We start from the raw sequence: 19,894 nt of genomic DNA on the forward strand, positions 1-19,894 counted from the left end.
TGTCATGCTATGCAATTTATTTAGATAAACAGAAAATACAGTGATACTAACATTACAGTCTTGTTGAGAAAAATTAGCAGTGTATGTTGACACCATTTCTGAAGTAGTAATATAAAATTTAGTCAAATGATGGAAATCAACATTTGTTTCATACCTATTTAAACTCCATACTTCTTTCATCATAATGAACCTTATTCTGAAGATTCTGAAATGAGGCATTTCGTGTTGAAGAAGAAGAAGGGTGTACATATTGCACATTACACAATACTCACCTAGCATAAAATGTCATATATCAATTGTAGTTTAGTAAGGTAAATATTTTGTTGCATGAAGTGTTATGTTAAGATGATGTTTTAGGAAGATCTTTTAAAACATTTTTTTGAACATATGCTTTTCTAAATATTAAATAAAAATACCCTGAATTGAATCACATAATTTATCAAAATCGATATTTTATGTTGTGTATATTTTTAGATTTTTGTTAAATTTCTTTATATTTCGTAGTACTTTGCAAGCCATGAAAAGAAGAATTACATGTTCACTTTACTTACTTTCGTGTTTACTACTTTTTAATTTTCATTTCCTTTAATTTTGCTTAGTGACTAATTATTTCCCTTGTCTGAGAACTTTCAAAACCTGGTGTAACTTTTCTGTTCTGCAGTGTGACTATTTGATTTATTTTCTTCAGGCAAGTCACTCAGTACACATGTTCTCTGTGAATGGTGTGAACCTTGGATCAAAATATGTGTCTGGGCGAGTCACTGGGCTCACCATAGCAGGAGACCATTTGGTGGTGGTTGATGATGCAGGAGATCTCACCATGAGCAGGATTCTTGGGTAAGAAGTGAACTGTTGGACTTCAGGAGTATTTCTTGTCTACTGAGAAGGTTTGTGTCAAGTGGCACTAACCCTTCCGTAGTCTTTTCATTGCTTACTTTGACTTTTGACATCTGATTCATCTACAGGTTGAAGCCAGTCTACGATATTCCACTCCATGTGCCAATTCAGTCTATAGTTGTGACTGCAGGGAACACTCATCTTTTAGTGCCAACACGAGATGGCAAAGTTATAGTTCTTGGAGTCCTAAACAGTGTAGACACTAAGTAGACTGCAAGATTGATGGTAGGTTAGTGACATATTCATTTCAAAGTATTTACTTTAGTGAACATGTGAAGAATGTATTTCAACAAAACTGTGCTGTATGAAGTAATTCCTAGCCTTGAAGCACAGGCGTCTGGCAGCCGAGGCATCTAGAACAGAGAAATTGATAAATGCTACCTGTAACCCTCATACAACTACCGAGGCATGTGTCGGACATGCTGTGCTGACGTGGCTTGCATCCAAGCATGGATCACGCAGATTATGACACTGAAAGGGTCCTGCATCCAGCCAACAGGTAAGTTTTCCCCATCAGCATTGAAGTGATGGTTATACAGGAAAAACTTCCTTGCACATAGTTTTTCACTATTTGTCTTTGAAGCCAAGGGCATCTAATTTGTCACTAAGTAGCTACAGAGAGAAATACCATCTAGTGAAAACTTCGTAAATTGTACATCAGACTGAGCTAATGCTGAAGTTCTAGAATTTGGCTTTCAACATCACTTCCAGCTCTGTCTGACACCATGAACAGAAAGGCAAATGCAGCAAGAAGTTTATGAGCCCAGCTGTATAGACAGTTGTGCCACAATGATTATAACTAAATGGTGATGCAGTTAAAGCAGTGCACACTACTTTAGATGTGGTGAGATGTGATAAGAATCAAGATTATAGCAATATAAATTATTATTACATATCAATTTATGATATGGTTGCTGGTCTAAAGAAAATATTGTATATTCTATAATAAAAACTGTGAACTTTTGAAATATGTTGTTTATACAATCTGAAATGTGTGTGTGTCTATATATATATATATATATATTGTTTTGAATGACAAAATGTCTGTAATGTAGAATAAATTTCATAGCAAGTTGACACTGGTTCTTTAGAATTCCATGCTTGTAAGCAAGTCACACAGTCTTGAATTTCTGGTTCTGACATAAGCAGCTAGAACATAGTTGCATCGAGAAGGTGGCTGTAGTAAAAGTATCCAGATTTTATTGGTGTAAGTAAGACATATCTGTCATCTTTGGGAAATATATGGAACCATAGAATGATAAAATCTGTATTCTGAGTGTCCATTGTACTGCTGTAGTTCATTGGAGGAGGGATGGTGTTAATAATTGCATGAGTGACTTTAAGCAAACAGCACTTACTGCTCTTATATAGGTAAAACTTGCTAATATGAACACCCTCACCATTTCAGTCTTCCTGCCGCTGAAGTTGAGAAGGAAAGTCTAAGTTCACAAGTTACACATTGCCTCCATATGTGATATTATGGACCTTCCTAGCAGAGTATAAAGCCAGGCATCAATTCAAGAATCTTTTTAAACCTTCCAAGACTCTGGACTCTATATGCTTGGTACAAATTACAGACTTAGTTTTTTGTGTTGATGTGATCAGTTCACACGTAGAATATTTCTGCCAATTTACTGTTGTTTACATACACAATGACTGTCATCATGGCAAGGATTCTGGAATATGAGTCTTGTAATGTGTTTTATCAACCTAGAAGTGCAATGTATCTCTGTAATATATATTTTTATGGTTTTGTTTGGAAAGCTGGCATTTATTTAATTATTGTAGAAGCTTAGGAAATTTTGATTAATTTTATTGTGCCTGTTATGTGACTGTTTCCTGCTTATTTTCTCATATTGACAAATTTATTGTGAACCATATATTTGTCACATGCTCTCATACAGATATAATTTATAACAAAGTTTGTCAGTGGCAATAACAGGGAATGTGTTCGTAAAAAATAGATTTAATTATTGGATTGCAGTGAATGGTGCTTTGTTGGTACTTAAAATTGCTGCACATTTGACTACAAAAGAAAATCTGTACACATGCACACACACGCACAAGTGCATGTGTGTATATATATATATATATATATATGTTTACAAATATTTCAGTTATGAATGTTAATTAAAATTTGTCTTTACTGTGTGATACTAGAAATTGCAATGATTTCGGCTTTAATTTTTCTGAGAAGTGTATGTCATCACAGTGTTGTTATTTAGTTGAATTGTCTATTTAAGTTATTCTCATGCACATAGGATATACCATGATTAAGAGTGATGTTAAAGATATTTTTAAATAGTCTCACTTTTGTAAAAGACAGTTTCTCATTCTAATTATACCTATATCAGTAAAACTGTGATGAATCAGTATTATTACTGTTAAGGCCTATAGTTTTGATGTGCAGACATTTAAGAATGTTTGTGATTTTATGTAACCCTGAAATATTAGGCCCTATTTATGTTGGAGTAAGTGTGAAAGTTGAAACCACTTAACAGTTTTGTACTTTTGTTTTAGTAAGGCTGATATGAATGCACTGGCATTTAAGATTCTCTGCCTGTAGTTTGTTTTGGGAAATTGAAGCACTGCTAATATGTTACAAAGTGGCTCCCAGCTGTTGTAAACTCTGAACTGTCCTCTGTTGCTGTTGCCAGTCTTAATTGTCTGTACTGTTCACCTCTCTTTCTTTCTTTTGTGCTTTGTTTCATCTTTTGTTTATGAAATATAGGAATGCTATCAGTGGTCTGTTTCATCAGGTTGTTTTTAAGTACTTGTTTATGTTTCACCTTGTAGGTGCCAAATGTTAGTGATCTTAAATTTTCTTCTCTAAAATTGAAGACTCATAAGATAAAGAATCTGGCAGTGTGTAAGTTGTTATGTAATAATTTTCATGCCATTTGGTCAGTTTGCTTACCAGACATCCATAGCACACTTTACTTCAAGAGCAGTTGTTTTTACTGGGTTGAATTTGTAACGGTTTTTATTTGCATCAGGAAAATTCTGTAGTGGTAGTGGTGGCTCATCAGTTACGCCACTTGGGGCAGTGTTCCATCTAAAATATTAATTGAAACAGTATCATAGTTCAGGTATGTTGATAGCATATACAGTCATACATATGTGTGAATATAATATATAGATGACATGGTTCACAGAACATATTTCTAATTCAACATTTCCATTGTTCCAAAATGTAAATAATAAGGTGCTTTCACTTGCAACCTTTTCATTATGATATTCCATCACTGATGAAGTCCCATGGTCACAGGGGTAAGTTTGAAGATGCAGCAAGTTTCAAGGTGAGGAAAGGAGCCCTGGAGAGGAAATAAGACACGAGACTTTTTACTAGGGTCATATATTTCTTTAGAGGAGGATGTCAAGACAGTAGAAAGAAAATGAGAAAATTATATTCATCCAGTCACGTAAATACACATTCAATGCCCTTTCTGAGTGTTTTGTTACACTTCATGTTGTGATAATTTTGGTACAAATATGTTTCAATTTGTGTGTCATTAAAATTACTTACAAAATCACATTGGTAACATGGGTGTCATTCATTATCATACTAGAATGTGGAAGTTTTATTTTAAATATTTGTTGTAAAAGTGTCCCTCCAGAAAGTAAGTTATGAACCACCACTGTTTGTTAGTGCATTGATGTATTCTAATTAGCTGAATTAGAAGCAACAGTACTTCAGTTTCTACTGTTCTAACCATTAGCAACAGGTGGTGTGTCTGGCCAGTAGTATGTGACATTTGCAGGCATAAATTAACAATACTTTAATTCTACTGACAAATAACCCTTGTTTTGTGTGTTGGCACATTCATAAAATGTGGAATTGTTTTCTGACAAAAGGTCAAGATTCTTACAAAGTGTTTTGTCCATGTGAACTTACTTTTAAGATGAAACTACATAAATGTGTTGAGGAACGAGTAGGGCATTGTAACAGAGATTGAAACTTTGTAATCCCTCATTTGTGCCAAAACTCAAAACCCATGTGCCACAAAATGAAATAGGTCTGTTCTTATGACTCTGTGACTGTGAAGAGATGACAAAAATTTGTATGGTACTTTTGTTTTCTACAAAAGTCAAGTCAAAATGTCAGAGTCATTAAATAAGTTTGTAACAAATTGTAAGTTCAGTTACAAAAGAAAATACAGGAACTGTGAATAAAGGCTGGTTCTATTTCTGTTCAAATAATGTTTTGGAACCTGTGTTCATACCCTGACAGTTGTTGCTAATGTACAGGTTTGTCCTTGGTGCACAATTCAGTACAGTTTAAGAAAAACCCAGGTGAGAACAAGCATTTTCACAAGTTTGCTAATATAATGGTAAAAGCCAGGCAGTGAGGCCCTGTTTCTTATGCTTATTCCTTGCAAGAGACAATGCATGGTGTTAGAATGGCATTTAAATACTAAAAGCTGAAGACCGTTGGAAATGTTCTAGTAGTAAAACTTGTGGCATAGCTTTTCGACTGTTTTACTCTACCCATGGGTGATGCTGATTATTAGTACATAATTAGCAGACAGGCGTTTCCAGTCCATATATGTGGCTCTTACCTGTTACATTTTTCATACGTTTCAGTGCTGCAGATGTTCTCTATGTTTCTGTTATTCTCACACTGCCACTCAGAATGAGGTGCCGTGGATCTTGTCCAGCTAAGGAACAGTGCTGCCAGACCTCCTATTAAAGTGAGGCCTCCAAAAGCACTTAGTGACACAAAGTCGCCATACATTGCCTGCAGTTGATTAACAGAGACTATGAAATTTTTTTATATGTTGTAATAAATGGATGCACTTTGGTTCAAAATGCAGGAACTCTGACTGTTAAATTCTAAAGAAACATAAAACTGTTAACAGTTAAGATAAATAACTTATAAACCCAGTGGTACAAAATTTTCCTTTAGCAGCCTAGAGTTATTGACTGGTTAAGAAGTTCACTATTGATATGAAATCTCAGGATTCAGAAACATAATCATAAGCCTGTTATTCTTCCCTTTTTTCTAGTTTAAATCTTCACAACATATTTCTTTAAGACTCATTTTAATATTGTTATAATATATTATGCCTAAGATTTCTAAGTTTTTCTATCAAATTTGAAACTTTTACAATATTAAGAGAAAAATGCATTATGCAGTTCTTTTCCCTATTGAAACAAGCTCACCAGTGAACCAATAAATGGTGCAGAAAGTAGGCAGATTCGTGCAAATATGACACATGAGAATATTCCAGGCTGCTGGTGTTCTAGTGGCAAGAGCTCACTAGATGTCACCTGGAGCAATGTGAGTGAGCTGGCTATTGCAATGCGATCCACCATTGCCAACCCAAGCATTGCCCACTCATGGCTCCAGTTTCCTGAAAGTAGCAAACATAAATACACTGAACCAGTTCAGTCCTTCCCACACATCCACAGCTTGGTCCATTTTAATATTATTTTCCCATGTGCATCTTTCAAGTAGTTTTCCCACACAACTTAATATATTAATTTCTTGTAAGATTATTATTAATTATTATCAATTATGTGGTATGTCACAGGTTTTGATGGCAGCATGTGGCCTGTGGGTTGCAGGTTACCAATTCCTGCCCTAGACAGTGAGACACATTTAATAGACAAGCTGGATGGGGCATTCAATCACTCCCATGTTATTATTTTAAGCTTTGTATGCAGGATTCTCTGTCCCTCATAAACTGAGAAAGTATCTTTGGTTCTTGCCTTCAGTTGGCAGGATCCAGCTTACTGTGCACATGCTGCCTCCCACGATTAGGATGCCTCCAAGGGCAACCCACTTCTGACTGCACCACAAGATGAGTGTGAGACCCAGTAGCACTCCCACCACCTCTGCAAAGCCTGGGGCACAAAGTATGATTGCTAGGATACCAAATGTTACAATCACATGCAGTGGTTGATATTATACAGACAATTACTTTGTGTAAGTGGTAGTTTATAGTTCATACTGACCTCTGTTTACATGTATTGATCATGTTGTAAATGTTTTAACTTTGATCAGAAACATAATTAATTTAGCAGTATTTAATAAAGCACCAATGACATATTTTCATATCTGTCAACAGTGCGAGTGAGTCAAGAATTAAGAGATCAGTTGGACATGAAGCTTGGTACAACAATTAGTATCTACCATATTTTAGTTGAAAATCTCATGGGAAAGAGTCCATTTGAGATACTCCTAACCATGAATGTGAGGATGATATTAAAGTGATTGAGAAGATGTGAAATGGTGCAGGACAGTATCCTTTGATGGAAATTTTTGGTGATGGTTACATGATAATTGGAAATACCTTAATCAGCTGAATAACTACCAACTGCCCAAAGATGGTCCTAGCTAGATTTTGTTTTTTGACCTAACAACACTTTTTACCTGCTACAGTGGTGTTGAAATACAAGTGTTCTCCCACATTCTTGATGTTCAGCAGGCCTCCATAATATGTGACAACTGTTGAAGCCCATATGATGTGGAGTGCTAGACAGTTCCACCTTTCAGTAGGATTGTGGAATAGCTTGAACCAACTGGTTTGCTTCTTCTTGCTGCCTCAGTACAGAAATGTTTTCCCTGGAGCATTCCTTTTCATTTCCTTGCTTATGATTTGATGACAAGAAATTGGATCGTTAAACATAACTTTTAGGATTTACTTCACATATTACTATTTCCTACTGCATTTATTTTAGTTTCTCAATTTCAGTATATTCACAGCTTATTCAAGTGAACGTTTTACACTTTCTGTGCCTTGTAAATTCCCTTGTGTCTGTCTTAAATCTGCTGTAAGTGTGTACTATATATTGTGGTCACATGGTTAGTACTCCTGGTTTGTATTTGGGAGATTATGCATAGCTGAACAAGAAAGGTAGTGTTCAGTCAAAAGCTTAGTGGTATAAGCCATGTGTGATGCTATGCCAGTAAGCCTCATATAATTTAGTAGCTTATGTTTCCATGTAGATACAGTGTGTGCCAGAAATACCTGACTGTTTTTGAAATTTAATTACCATCTTTCCAGATTTGCATTACCATCCCTGCAAAATCCAAATTGCCCAGGAACTTAGTGAACAGACAAGGTGAACTGACTTCATTTTTGCAATAAATTCTTGAACTTGGTGAATAATAATCAAAACAATGTGAACTCATTACTCATGTCAGATGAGGACCACTTCCACATTTCAGGTTATGTGAATGAACAAAATTGTCATTTTTGGGCTGCAAAAAACCTGCGTGAACTTCACTAATGCTGTCTGCATAGTGCGAAAGTCAGTATGGTGTGCTACAGCATCCATGCGTTTCAACTGCAAAAGTGTGTTGAACAACAAGGACGTCACCTGCAAGATGTCATACTCAAACAGTAATGCTTAAAAAAAATTCTTGATGAAAATGGAAATGCATCTGCCTGTGTTAATAAATTTTTCCACTCTGCTTTGAAAAGTTATTACATTTGAAAAACCGTTAGGTGTTTCTGGCGCACTCTGTATATAGCAATGCTGCAAATGGTTTTGCTTTTGCTATTGACTTTGAAGCTGACAGTTAATGCTTCTTTATCTTTTCTTTTGTCCCATGAAGTGCAAGCCAAAAGCCATGAGGATATAAGCAAAGTGTCTCACTCACCCTTCTTTTGGCAGAGCTTGGATGTCAGCCACAGGAATACTTCTTCTGTTGAATGCTGCACCTTCTTCCAGTATGACTTTTGCTTCTGCTTGATGTCCCTTTGCTATCAACCATCTTGGTGAGTCAGGAATCCATCTGTCATGTATATATATAGCACATAGGGTGGTACATAAATATTTTACCACAATGACTGAGATGGTTTAGAGAAAGAGGAAACTCACTTGTAGGCAACCAGAATGATAACAGTTGGTATGGAAATGGCCAGCTGTAGATGTATCCAGTTACTCAGAAAATAGCCTAGTCCTGCCAGTGTTACCACTCCAACTGACCACATGTGCTCATAGCATGCTCCAGTTATGAGATGCCAATGACCTGCAGTTATGTCTGTACCTGAAATGAATGGTACTTCATAAAATTCCAAGTTTTCTCTGTTAATTGCAGTGTATTTGGGTTATGACTTTCATGCTGGAAAATGGTTCTGACATTTCAGAGGAATCTACTGAAGTTTCTCAATCTTCAAAATATAATGCAGTAGATTCCTCTGAGATATCAGAAGCTTTTTATAACACATGATGTTACAGCCAAAGGAATTTAGGTTCCATAAGAGTAGTTATGAATGAAGAAAGTTCTTTGTTTTGTTTTGTTCAAATATGCTTTGATTTAGGGACATAGGTTTCTTTCTACTGGTGGCACTTACATATCACATAGCCACTTGTGAACATGTTGGCACAAGCGACAGCTGTCAGGAACCGCAAAGAAACTTGGAGTTCAAACTGTGGAGCTAGGGCCACAGCAATGCCTGCGATAATCTGAGTTAGCATTCCTATAAGAAGTATCCTCTTAGGACTGAACCTGCAAATTTCAGGTTTAATATTTTCAATGTAATGATGTCATCAACTTTAATATTTCCAGAAATGGAAGAAATTCATAAATATTTATGAATTAATCTGCTCAGGGTCAATTTAGATATCCTCTACTTTATATGAAGTAAATATTTTGTAATTTTTCTCAAAAACAGCTCACTGTACAAAAGGTTAGCATAACATAAAATACATTTCTCATTAAGATCTACAACTTTTATTTGTAATGGTTGGAAATATAGTGAATAGTCTATGACTGTGAAGTAAAATGTCCGTAGTATGATTGGCTTTAGGGCAATTGATTTGTATCTTAACCTTTGTTGTAGGGGAATAAGGAATTAAAATCCCCATATTATGGGGCTACCAACTAGACTTTTGCTCCAGGTTAAACAGTTTAGTGGGATGTTAGTGTGACACTTTGCCAGTTTGATTACCTGTAAGCTGCATCATGCAGACGATATATGTTCACTAGATTACCATCAGTACTAATGAAGTGTGCAAAATTGCAGACTAAGGAACTGGAAAATCTGTGCACTCCAAATTAAAGTATACTGTCCCAGTCTTATTCATTTAATAGGGGATGGGCAGATTAGTGCACAGTTTTAGGCATGTATTTCTATTTATCCTGTTTCAGAAAGTAATCCTCTTATAACAGAGTCTGAAGGCTGAACACTGACAAATCTAAAGTCTTAACCATTGTGTCCAATTATAAGCTCGTTTTAATATCCTGAGAGAATTCAAACCTTTTGAGAAGCTGGGTGCACAGGACTCCACCCACTAGGATGCCGAGCAGGTAGAAGAATTGAGACACACTGACCAACACTTCCCGCTGACACACCAGGTTCCACTGTGAATTGGTACAGATCATGTTGTAAAGAGAGAAAGTAACAGTCTTTACCACTCTGATGTGCGTCTGTCTGTGTACTCAGTGTGATAGTGGCTCATGATGTGTTTATGTGTGTATCCAATCCTTTGATTATGGTGATATCTAATGGCTGTGCAGTGTCCATTTTCTGAGGTGTAACAATATTTATGGGAATCTAACATCAAGATGAATCTTAGGGAGGTGGGGTGTGAGGATGGCAAATGGATGGAGTTGGCTCAGGATCGTGGCCAGTGGCGGGCTCTGGTGTTGTCGGTGTTGAACCTGTGGGTTCTTCTACCAGGGAGTTAGTTAATATCATCACTGTGTTCATACATATGAGTAGCATAGCACAGATACTGACCTGAGTGACCACTGTCACTGAGCTGTCTCTGAACTCAAATTGCTCACATGGTTTGATGCTCACGTTATCAGGAATTCTGTGAAGCCCACTGATCATCTTACTTTCTACATCATAGATGTTGCATGCATCTCTTTTACCCTGTGGTGTAAAAGCATGGTGTTTTACATGATGGTAGCTAGTCATACAAAGTTTATCATGGTCTTCTGGGTTGTGACTGTAATTTTTTAGGTGGTTACCAGTATTGCAATAGAATTACTGCCTCCACCTTCACATCATCTTGAAGATGGAGGCAATACATTCCTCCAAAATGTTGATAGCCACTTACAAGACCACATATTATCAAAACACAAAAGACCATGCTGTGTCTTCACTGCCATAATAATCTAAATTCTCACACATGCATATGAGGTGGTAACAAAAAGAGTAAGTCTTTGGCATCTCATAGACCAGCAGTCATGATTAGCAGCAGCAGGATGAAAATAGTAACTGCTCAGCAACTAATAATTATAGTGACATGTTCCTATTGCCTATGATTACAAATTTCTGCACCATTTACCTTTATATAGCGTTTCCCACATTCTCATTTTTAGCCTAAATTTGTAGTAAGAATTTTCTCTTTATCTTGGATAAAATCTTTCATTTTGATATGGTCTCATCATTAAAAGAAATAATAAAAAGATAGAAGAAGTGAGTTAGTTCTCTATTGAAATAGTTGCTGGATTAAACTGGAATTTGTTAACACATTTACAAAAGATCAGGGAATGTCTAGATAAGTTTAATAATTGTCACCTGCTCAAAGAAACCATGTGCCATAGAAATCAAGTTTGTTGGTTGGTTACTGGGTTACTGCATCAGTCAATCATTGGGATGGTTCATTAGTTAAGAAAACACAAAAGCTATAAGACTTAATTGTAAAACATTTAGATATGTGGCTGTATATTAAAGAACCACTGTGTTTTCACTCACAGCAGATGTGTTGGGGTGGATGTACTCTCTCCACTGCTCAGTATTCCAGCTCAGGAGCTTATTGGGGCGGGCACACCAGAACTCCCCAGGGCTGGGAGCAGTAAACAGAATGCTGGCCATCTGCCATGCTGAGGGAACTTTGACCAGCGCCACCAGCAGAATGGCTCTGAGCTGCCACCACCCAAACTCACCTAGTGCACTGACACATTCATCTGCATTCACTGACATCCTGTCAGCCAGCAATGGCATCTGGAAGAAGGCCACTCTTGTTAGAGTACTGATGGAGAATTAATATACAGTGCAGTCTTAACTCTGTATAAAAATGTGAATAATTCCTTTCCCTTTTCATGAAGCTATTGATGTTATACCAGCTGAACAAGAATAAAAGGTCAAATGCATCATTAAGGAGGCAGAAAAGGAGTGTGTTTTGTTTCCACATGACATGAGTCTGCTGCATAAGTGTATGTATGGAATGGGTTGTAAGCCAGGCAGCAATAAGCTTTGTGGAAGGGTATTAACAACAGCTAGAAAACATTTTTGATAACACGATCTTAACAGGTCTTTTGTTATAGTACTAGGGTTTTTCTCAGAGTCAGTGAATTTGTTAAAAATATTGCAACAGATGTAACATTTATATCTTATGGGCCCTTGTAAGCTTTATTCAGAGCATTTATCTATAAAGTTAATATATAATGAAATACCAAAAAATGTATTTGGGTTATTAAATAGTGTGGGTATTAAACCTGATTAATGTTAAAATAATTCACACGTGCTAATACACAGTGTAATAGAAGTGTTATATATCGTTTTATCAGAATCTTTGAAAGTATTCAAAATATATATGTAATACTATAATTATTCTCTTAAAGTAAAATGGCTCTAAAAATTAATTACAGTGTGTTAAACTAGCATGTGATAATAGTTGTACAATATAATGTTTTGCTCTTGTCAGACTTCAGTTCCTGTAACTACAGCTTTAATACAGACCAAAACTGAAACTTACCCAAGTATAAACTTCAAATACCAAATGTATCCAGAACACACTAAGTAATTACAGAGCTGAAATAAACAGGTGGGCAGCTAGCAGGACAAAATCTCTTCTATTTGTATTTACACTGTGGAATTATGCTTCTAGTGACGTAATAAACAAAGTGGGGGAAGTTGCAAATGCTGAAATGCTAACTAGCACCTCTGATAACCTAACAAAAATATTTGTAATTTCATGGTGACTTCTATGTAGGCCTGTATAAACCTACATATCCTTTCTGTATGCAGCATGATGACAATCACTATTATTGAGGTGTACATTACATTAGACCCTGTAAGATTTGAGGTTTTCACAGTGGTGAGTATGAAGATTTCTGTCTTCTGGGTTGTTGCGCTGTGTAGTCTGGTCGATGTTAACCAACGTTTCAGAGGTCATACTGCCTCCGTCATCAGGGCGATGAAATCTTCGTACATTAGACCCTGTTAATACTTTCTGTCTCCAGCCATGTATCAATATTTATTTATCTATTAACACTATTCTCATGACGTCAGTTTGAATGAATGCATCAAAGTCACATTAACACTTTTTTTTTTAAAGTAATCTATTTAAATATTTTCATCACCGTGAAGATTAGAAGAAATAAATAAAAACTAGACAACATGTTGGCATCAGCAGGAAGTTTAAAATATTAATACAGGAAACATATTTATTATATTTAATAACAGAGAAAGCCATTTCTTGTTCTATAAATGTATTACTATAAGTCTGAATGAAATTATTTAGACATAAAGTTAAGTTTAATGATATGTAATAAATGTTAACTGATGCATAGTTAAGTTTCTGTTCTGTGACTAAAAAGCATAGCTTAAGAAATTAAGTAAATATCTGGAGACAGTTTACCTGTAATTAAATTTACACATTGCATTGAAGTACTTTTATGCCACAAAGAATTAATGCTGCTGACCATGACAGTGAAGTTCTGAGCAGTCTAGATGGATAGGTTAAAATAGTCACAGTGTACATTCTGCAGTCCATGAAAATGAAGATAATATCTGCTAGGGTTTAAAGCATATCTAATAATAACTACATTCTTGTTTATTTGCTAGGATTATTGAGGTGAAATCGAAAGCAGGCAGGCATGTGAACAAACTTTTGTCATATATCCCTTAATATTCAAGGAGATATGAAATCATGCAGTTACACAATCTACAGTTACATTGCCATCATAATTTTTACATATCAAGTGTACACTTAGTAGCTTGTTGGTTTCATATGAGAGATCTCCAGTATAATTTTACTCATTTGTTCTTTATCTACATGCATGGCCATATTAATCCAATAGGCACTATTCGTAATCCCCTCTTTTATTCATTAGTTCTACCTACACAGCTTTGTTACAACATGTCACTTTCTGGTAACATATTTTGACACAGATATGTATTAGTGATTTTAGATTTTTCATGTCATAAAAAATTACAGGGTCCCTGATGCATTTAAACAGCTTCTGTGTGTTACAGTCATTAGATGAACAACTGAAAGAGGGTACAACTAATAGGCATGTAGATGTGGTGGGGAAGAAATGACAAAATGCATACAGACGTTAGGGGTGCTCAGATGTATACACTGAAAGCATGGGATCCTCAAAATTTGGTTGTGGTGATGACATTGCCTTCAGTTACATAAATAGCTTGATCCTTTTGCTCCCAGTTTTGAAATCCCAGGCCAGGGCCTGCATTTGATGTTTCAAATAACATAAATGCAAATATTCGTATGAGAGTAAAAAATATTAGTTGGGATTTGAGGTTCTCAGTACTGAGTCCTGAGTACGAAGATGGCTGTCTTCTGTGTTAAGCGCCGTGTAGTCTGGTAGAAATTTACCGACGTTTCAGAGGTCTACACGGCGCTACAACCCACAAGACGGCCATGTTATTAAAATAAATCGTTCGGCCTGTCGTTTCGCCTAAAAATAACATAAAAATTTTAGTAGACAGATGGCAGTTTCACGAACGATGGGTGCCAATATTATAAAATAATCTTCTGAATTTTGTGTACGTAGTGTCTTTTCAGTTGGTGTTTCTGGTGCCTTGTGTTTAGTGTGAAATCGTAGTGGCTATGAGAAAATTAAAAGGAAGTTAGTACATTTTTTTACTCAACTGTTTCCGATGTACTAGTTAAAAAGTAATGAAATCATTTAAAAAGATAGATATTAGCAAGTCTTCCGTAAGTATGCACTTTATAGCCATATAATCAGTTTAGTTATCGTACAGGTTAGTATGTCCAATTTTAATGGTCAGTGTGTGTTACAGTTTCATAACTGACATTGTATAGTAATATATTAAAAATTTTCCCTTTTATATTGATTGTAAGACGAGTTGTGGTAGTTCTCTGTGTGTATCGCTTAACAGGGATTACGATTCATTCGATGGGTGGAGGTTATGTTTGTTACTTTTTCTTGCAGTATGTAGTCATTATTTTCTAAGCACTGACGACCCATTATTTGAAGTATTGGAACAGTTTGATGGTTGCAAACCCAAAATCTGTTGTTATTATTGGAATTTAAGGTTAACACCAAGGGCATGCAGAAAGCAAAATGTTAATATGAGTCAACTTCATTTTTGCTTTTGTATGCACTATGCTTTAGAAAGTTTACCTTGTATGTATCTATAGTGTCAGTGTCATGTATACATGCTCAACATTTTTCATTACATCTTTATAACAACATTTGTGTGAATACAGAGACAAATTATGCTGAATAGTATCTTCGGTGTATAAAATTGGCTACTTCCTCGTCACCACCTGTTGTACATTAACATTAAATTTATGGTAATAATCTCAGTGTTGGTCTTCTGAATTGTAATGCCATTTGAACTTGTAGGTAGATACCAATTTTTAGATGAACATACTACTTCTGATATGTTATAACAATGGGATTTTTTTTATTCTTTTCAGCTAATAAGTTTGAAGGCAGAGCTCTCTCATAAACAAGAAGAAGTAATTAAAGCTAAGGCACAAGCTCAGGCACAATTCATACATCCAGTTCCCCTACCCAAGAAGCAGACTCTTTGGACTAAGACAAATGCTGGTGTTAGTGAACGAGCAGAGAAGGATTTGGAAGCAGAGCAGGAAGAGGAGGATGCTTTTAAAAAATCAAGGTGTGTGTCTGTTTGTATAAAATGGCTGCCCTGTGGGTGGGTGGGGGGGGGGGAAGGAAGGTTCTGATACTTTTGAAAATTATTGTGAAAAATTATGGACACCGTATCTAGAATTAGTGTCAATTGATGTTAACTGAAATTAAAATTAAGGGTTTGTTCTTATCCCAACATCTGTTATTCTCTAGTTTTATTTAACTTTATATTTTTATATTTCATGGGAAAAGGTGCTGGAATGGTGTACTGTTACACATTTCAGAAAAAAATTCCCAATTTATTGAAGTATTTATCCATAGTAATAATGCACATTGTGTGCTTGATTGTTCATGGGGCTTTCAATGTTCAGCTTTTATTATGTTTATGTTTTTTTTATGTCAGTATGTTCCCCAGAAAACCAGATTTTACATTTTCACTGACTTTTGAACTTCCTCAAATTTCAGTTTTTATCATTGTCTTTGCCATATTTTAAAGCTTTTTGTTATCAGTTCATATTTAACAGCTAGATGTGGCTGTGCTAAAGTGTTTTTCCCTGAGAATAGAATGTCAATAACATTAAGTTGGCCACTTACCTCCATCAGGCACTGAGGCATAGAATTCATAATAATTACCTTCATGCCCCCAATGTATTACCATTCTGAGGTGCTATTGTAGATCTGCTTTATAAATGTGATATTAGGGTAAGAAAGCGTCCTTCCATTCTTGAACTGAAAAACTGTCTTCTTTTCAGAGCCGCCTTAGAAGTAAAATCAAGGATGTATGACAAGCTGTCACAAGATTCCTCAGTCATTGCTGATGACACAAGGTTTCTTGTGAACTTCCAACAGAAATTATTAGATGAACATAGCAAAGCAGGAGAGACCAGTAACACGAAGGAACCTGAGGAAGAGGAGGAACATTTCAGTGATGAGGATGATGGTCCATTGGATCCAGAGGAAGACTGGTATGCAGTGGGGTACCTATGGGGTGGGGTGTTATAAAAACTATGATGTAACATATTGATTCATAAGCATATACATAAATGCTGGCCACTACAGAAGTGTATGTCTGTTTCTGCTTCCAGGGTGGATTATGTAGACTGCTTAGGTCGAACAAGGAGGTGCCTGAGGAAAGACTTGGCTTATGTGAAAGAAAGGGATGTAAATCTCTTTGAGTCTCTTGGTGGTTTTGATGACAAGACGAAGGCAACTGATGATGGTAATAGACAAACAGTCATAAGTGGTGAGGCAGAACCAGAACTGATGTCTGGTGACATGAGGCGAGAATTGCTTCGCCAGAAGTGGGAGCAACAGGAGGAGCAACTACAAAACAAAACTGACATCCACTACCAGGATGTGCTGTTCGATGGTGAGTACATTGCTTTCTTACTTCCATCTTTGAATGAATGAATGAATAAATGAATGGCAGTGGTTCCAAAACACGAGTCAATTATTTGACTGGTTCCATCTTCGTACAGCTAGATCTTTACATGTTCCACAAACAGTTTCTATAACCAAAAGGAGAAGAAGTGAGTGTAATTCTACATTTCAGTCATGGTATGCGAGTGGAACAACTGACAAGATGTAACGAAAATGTTGAATACAAAAGCATTGCCATTATTACTATTTTATGTAAATTTGTAATATTGATGCTACACAAAGAAAGTACAATTATGTATTTTTCTCAGTGAGGGATGAAGTGACAGTAGATTGGAGAAAATTGCACCCATAATTTGTTCTTCACCTAATATTATTAGGATGGTCAAATCAATGATGATATTATGGGAAGGGCATGTAGCATGCATGAGAGAGATGAAAAATGCATAAAAAATTTCTATTTGGCTGCCTGAAGGGAGATGATTACTTGAAAGACATGGGTTTATATGGGAGGATAATATTAAAATGTACCTTATGTAAATGGGTTTTGAAGGATGTTGATTGGATTAATGTGCCTCCGGATAAGAACTGGTGGCCGGCTCTTGTGAGGATGGCATGAACCTTTGGGTTTCACAAAAAGTGGCAAAATTTGGCTAGCTGATTGTATTATTTGCTTCTCAAGAAGGACTCTACTCCATTGTGTCAGTGGAGATAACTTCCTTCCTGAGCCTTTCCATTATTTATAATTTTGTCATGCCATTCAATGCCAAATGACCTCTATAGTTGCTGTTGCTTCTGCTGTTACTTTGGGCTCCTAAAATAGAAAGGGGGCCCCACATTAGAGATGACAGGAATATGACTACCTACCACTGTCTGAACAGATTCCATCTCCTTGGCCATGTCCTTGATACTGTCAACCATGTCACTTCACCACCTGATATGTCACAGTATCGCTGGGAGAGAATCACTCGACTCTGAAGTGCACTGACAGAGACCTTGCAGGCCTGTACTTTCTCTCAGGCAACCAAGTGGGATGGATAAACGGTCTGAAACTTACCTGATTGAACTGACCTTGAATTAAAGCAGTGAGAAACATTTCCTTATGTCACTTTTGATTTTATTATTCTCAGTTTCCCTCTAGTGTCCGTCTTACATAAGCCAGATTAGATAAAACTACTGACAAAAATGGCCAGTGTTTACAAACTGTGTTGTTCCAGAATAGTATGACAGGGAAGTATGTCTGTCAGTCATAGGATTTTGTTCAGTCCTTCCAGGAAAATTCCAGGCAGTAGCCACATTCTTTGCATTTCGTCTTTACCCACACTCAGTAGTGTAGAAGTGATGTAAAAAGTTCAGGCCTTAGCATGTTTTCTGGTCTTACTGCATTGTATTCTTGTCCCTCATACCCTGATCCCATGTTTTTCTGTCTCCTCCTAGTCTTTTTCCTTCATTTTTTGTGTACATATTTTCTATTGTTCCATTTAGTGGTTTAAAATCTGAAATCAGTCTGTTTTCTGGTTCCTAATTTTATCTCTTCTGCTTTCATTCTCTACATTTCTTAATATCTCATAATGGTTGTGCTATAGCTCGGGCAGTTAGACAGTGGTGTCTCTCTGTGGAGGTTCAGGTTCACTCTCATGGCAGTTTATTTATTATTTGTGGTGGAAAAAGTGGCAATGGGACCAGTTTTTCTCTGAGACCTTCAGTTTTCCCCTGTAAAGATCATTCCACTGATTCTTTGTATTAATTCTTGTAACATTTGAAGGCTGGACAAAGGACCCATTGACAAATGCAGTTCTACTGGGGCATCCCCTTCATAACAGTAACTGTAATAGTATATCTCTCATATGGTGCTTAACCTTCTGCAGTTGATATAGTGTCATTGTATAACACAGGTGCTTTAGTATTGTTGTGCATTCAAGATATATTCTGCCTGCATGGGAGTGCAGTATAAGAAGATAACATGTTGAATGATTAACTGTAGGTAGTTCTAAGAAAGATAACGAGGCCAATAAAAAGTCAGAAAACCTGTTCCTATAATGAAGAAGCAGACAGCTTTGCTGCCCAACATTTTAAAACTGCAAGAAGTCGTGACTAGTAATGATGTTTAAAGAGTGCAGATATCATTTTGTAGGTCATGCTATACTATGTTGCCAGTTTTCTTCGTCGGAAAACAAGTTCATGTAACAGTTGAGGCTGTGCCATTACTTAGTTATATTTCAGTTCCTCACAGTGAAAGCTCAGGTTCAATCCAACTGAAGTTGATACTGTATGTGTGGTGCATGAAGTGGCTGCATCATTGATTTTTATCAAGAGTATTGCAGTTTATCCCTGCCATCATTTAATTAACATCTGTAAATGTGTATGAGGTGTGCAATAGACACATCCAGCCAGTATGTTGTCATAAGAATAAGAATATTCAGCTTTCCATAAATATGGTTTTATTACCAACTAGTTGAAAATTTGTAAACATACACTGCCTGTTTGTTGTAAACTCACCTTGTTAGCAATGAAATTATGTTACTGAGTTATGAACTAATTTTGATTAAAATTCATAGCTGATGACACTGTTCTTTGTTGAACTGGTGGCATACATTTCAGAGAACAAATGTCTACATTTTCAAGTCGAAATTAAAAATGGTGGCATGCTGTCAGTATTAATAGTTTCAGATTACAAGACAGTGGGGTATTCTACACTCAAATTGGTGTCATATGTGGCCATTAGGGAAGCAGATTGGAACTTTCAGCCCCCTTTTCACAGCCAGTTGTTTTCTGAAGTGAGGTCATGCAATTGATAAGACAGTGAAGAAAGCATTATTGAGGTGTTCTGTCTGATGCTTCAGTATC

General features: G+C 36.3%; 3 protein-coding genes across 19 annotated transcripts in view; 2 read left to right on the forward strand and 1 right to left on the reverse strand.

Annotated features, from left to right (window-relative positions):
* LOC110835287 (neurobeachin-like protein 1) overlaps positions 1–12,652 on the forward strand; it is a 174,461-nt gene extending 161,809 nt beyond the window's left edge. For 8 of the 14 annotated variants that reach the window (XM_087355540.1, XM_087355556.1, XM_087355559.1 and 5 more), the window contains 2 exons: positions 689–837; positions 966–5,072. In XM_087355540.1, coding sequence (XP_087211666.1) covers positions 689–837; positions 966–1,107 — 291 coding nt within the window. In that variant the 3' untranslated portion in view covers positions 1,108–5,072. Of the gene's footprint in view, positions 1–688; positions 838–965; positions 5,073–6,615; positions 6,827–6,968; positions 8,625–11,560 lie in introns of those variants that run through there. The other 6 variants (XR_015536997.1, XR_015537000.1, XR_015536999.1 and 3 more) reach the window with 6 other exon arrangements.
* Positions 1–18,057, reverse strand: LOC110835286 (organic cation transporter protein). Of its 3 annotated transcripts, XM_087355858.1 has the most exons (12): positions 17,915–18,057; positions 11,559–11,807; positions 10,593–10,730; positions 10,110–10,213; positions 9,204–9,358; positions 8,728–8,896; positions 8,507–8,641; positions 7,274–7,440; positions 6,061–6,251; positions 5,457–5,635; positions 3,815–3,952; positions 1–1,250 (listed from the first exon to the last, which is right to left on the reverse strand). In XM_087355858.1, coding segments are annotated over exons 1-12 (1,680 nt in total). In that variant the 5' UTR covers positions 17,969–18,057; the 3' UTR covers positions 1–1,249. The 3 variants fall into 3 exon arrangements, with proteins under 3 accessions (XP_087211984.1, XP_087211981.1, XP_087211992.1); XM_087355855.1 differs by having other exon boundaries at positions 1–3,952; XM_087355866.1 differs by lacking the exons at positions 1–1,250; positions 3,815–3,952; positions 5,457–5,635 and adding an exon at positions 6,635–6,744 and having other exon boundaries at positions 6,068–6,251.
* The window catches only part of LOC110839382 (uncharacterized), a 57,938-nt gene continuing 52,583 nt past the window's right edge, over positions 14,540–19,894 (forward strand). Inside the window, exons 1-4 of one of the 2 annotated variants that reach the window (XM_087355848.1) lie at positions 14,540–14,677; positions 15,496–15,698; positions 16,423–16,635; positions 16,756–17,039. In XM_087355848.1, coding sequence (XP_087211974.1) covers positions 16,448–16,635; positions 16,756–17,039 — 472 coding nt within the window. In that variant the 5' untranslated portion in view covers positions 14,540–14,677; positions 15,496–15,698; positions 16,423–16,447. Of the gene's footprint in view, positions 14,767–15,495; positions 15,699–16,422; positions 16,636–16,755; positions 17,040–19,894 lie in introns of both variants that reach the window. The other variant, XM_087355842.1, reaches the window with a different exon arrangement.

This window comes from Zootermopsis nevadensis, unplaced genomic scaffold, assembly GCF_977971745.1.
Source record: "Zootermopsis nevadensis isolate Lab colony 2312 unplaced genomic scaffold, Znev_1.0 Znev_ptg000002l, whole genome shotgun sequence".
NCBI classification, from domain to species: Eukaryota; Metazoa; Arthropoda; class Insecta; order Blattodea; family Termopsidae; genus Zootermopsis; species Zootermopsis nevadensis.

What these genes read in the sequence shown, in the direction of transcription:
- LOC110835286 (XM_087355855.1), bottom strand. Translation starts at nt 17,968, where the DNA reads ATGGTTGACAGTATCAAGGACATGGCCAAGGAGATGGAATCTGTTCAG. An exon ending in TGCACCCAGCTTCTCAAAAG is followed by an intron (nt 9,359 to 10,109) that starts GTTTGAATTCTC and finishes TGAAATTTGCAG; the next exon opens with GTTCAGTCCTAAGAGGATAC. An exon ending in ACGTATGAAAAATGTAACAG is followed by an intron (nt 3,953 to 5,456) that starts GTAAGAGCCACA and finishes TTAATATTTTAG; the next exon opens with ATGGAACACTGCCCCAAGTG.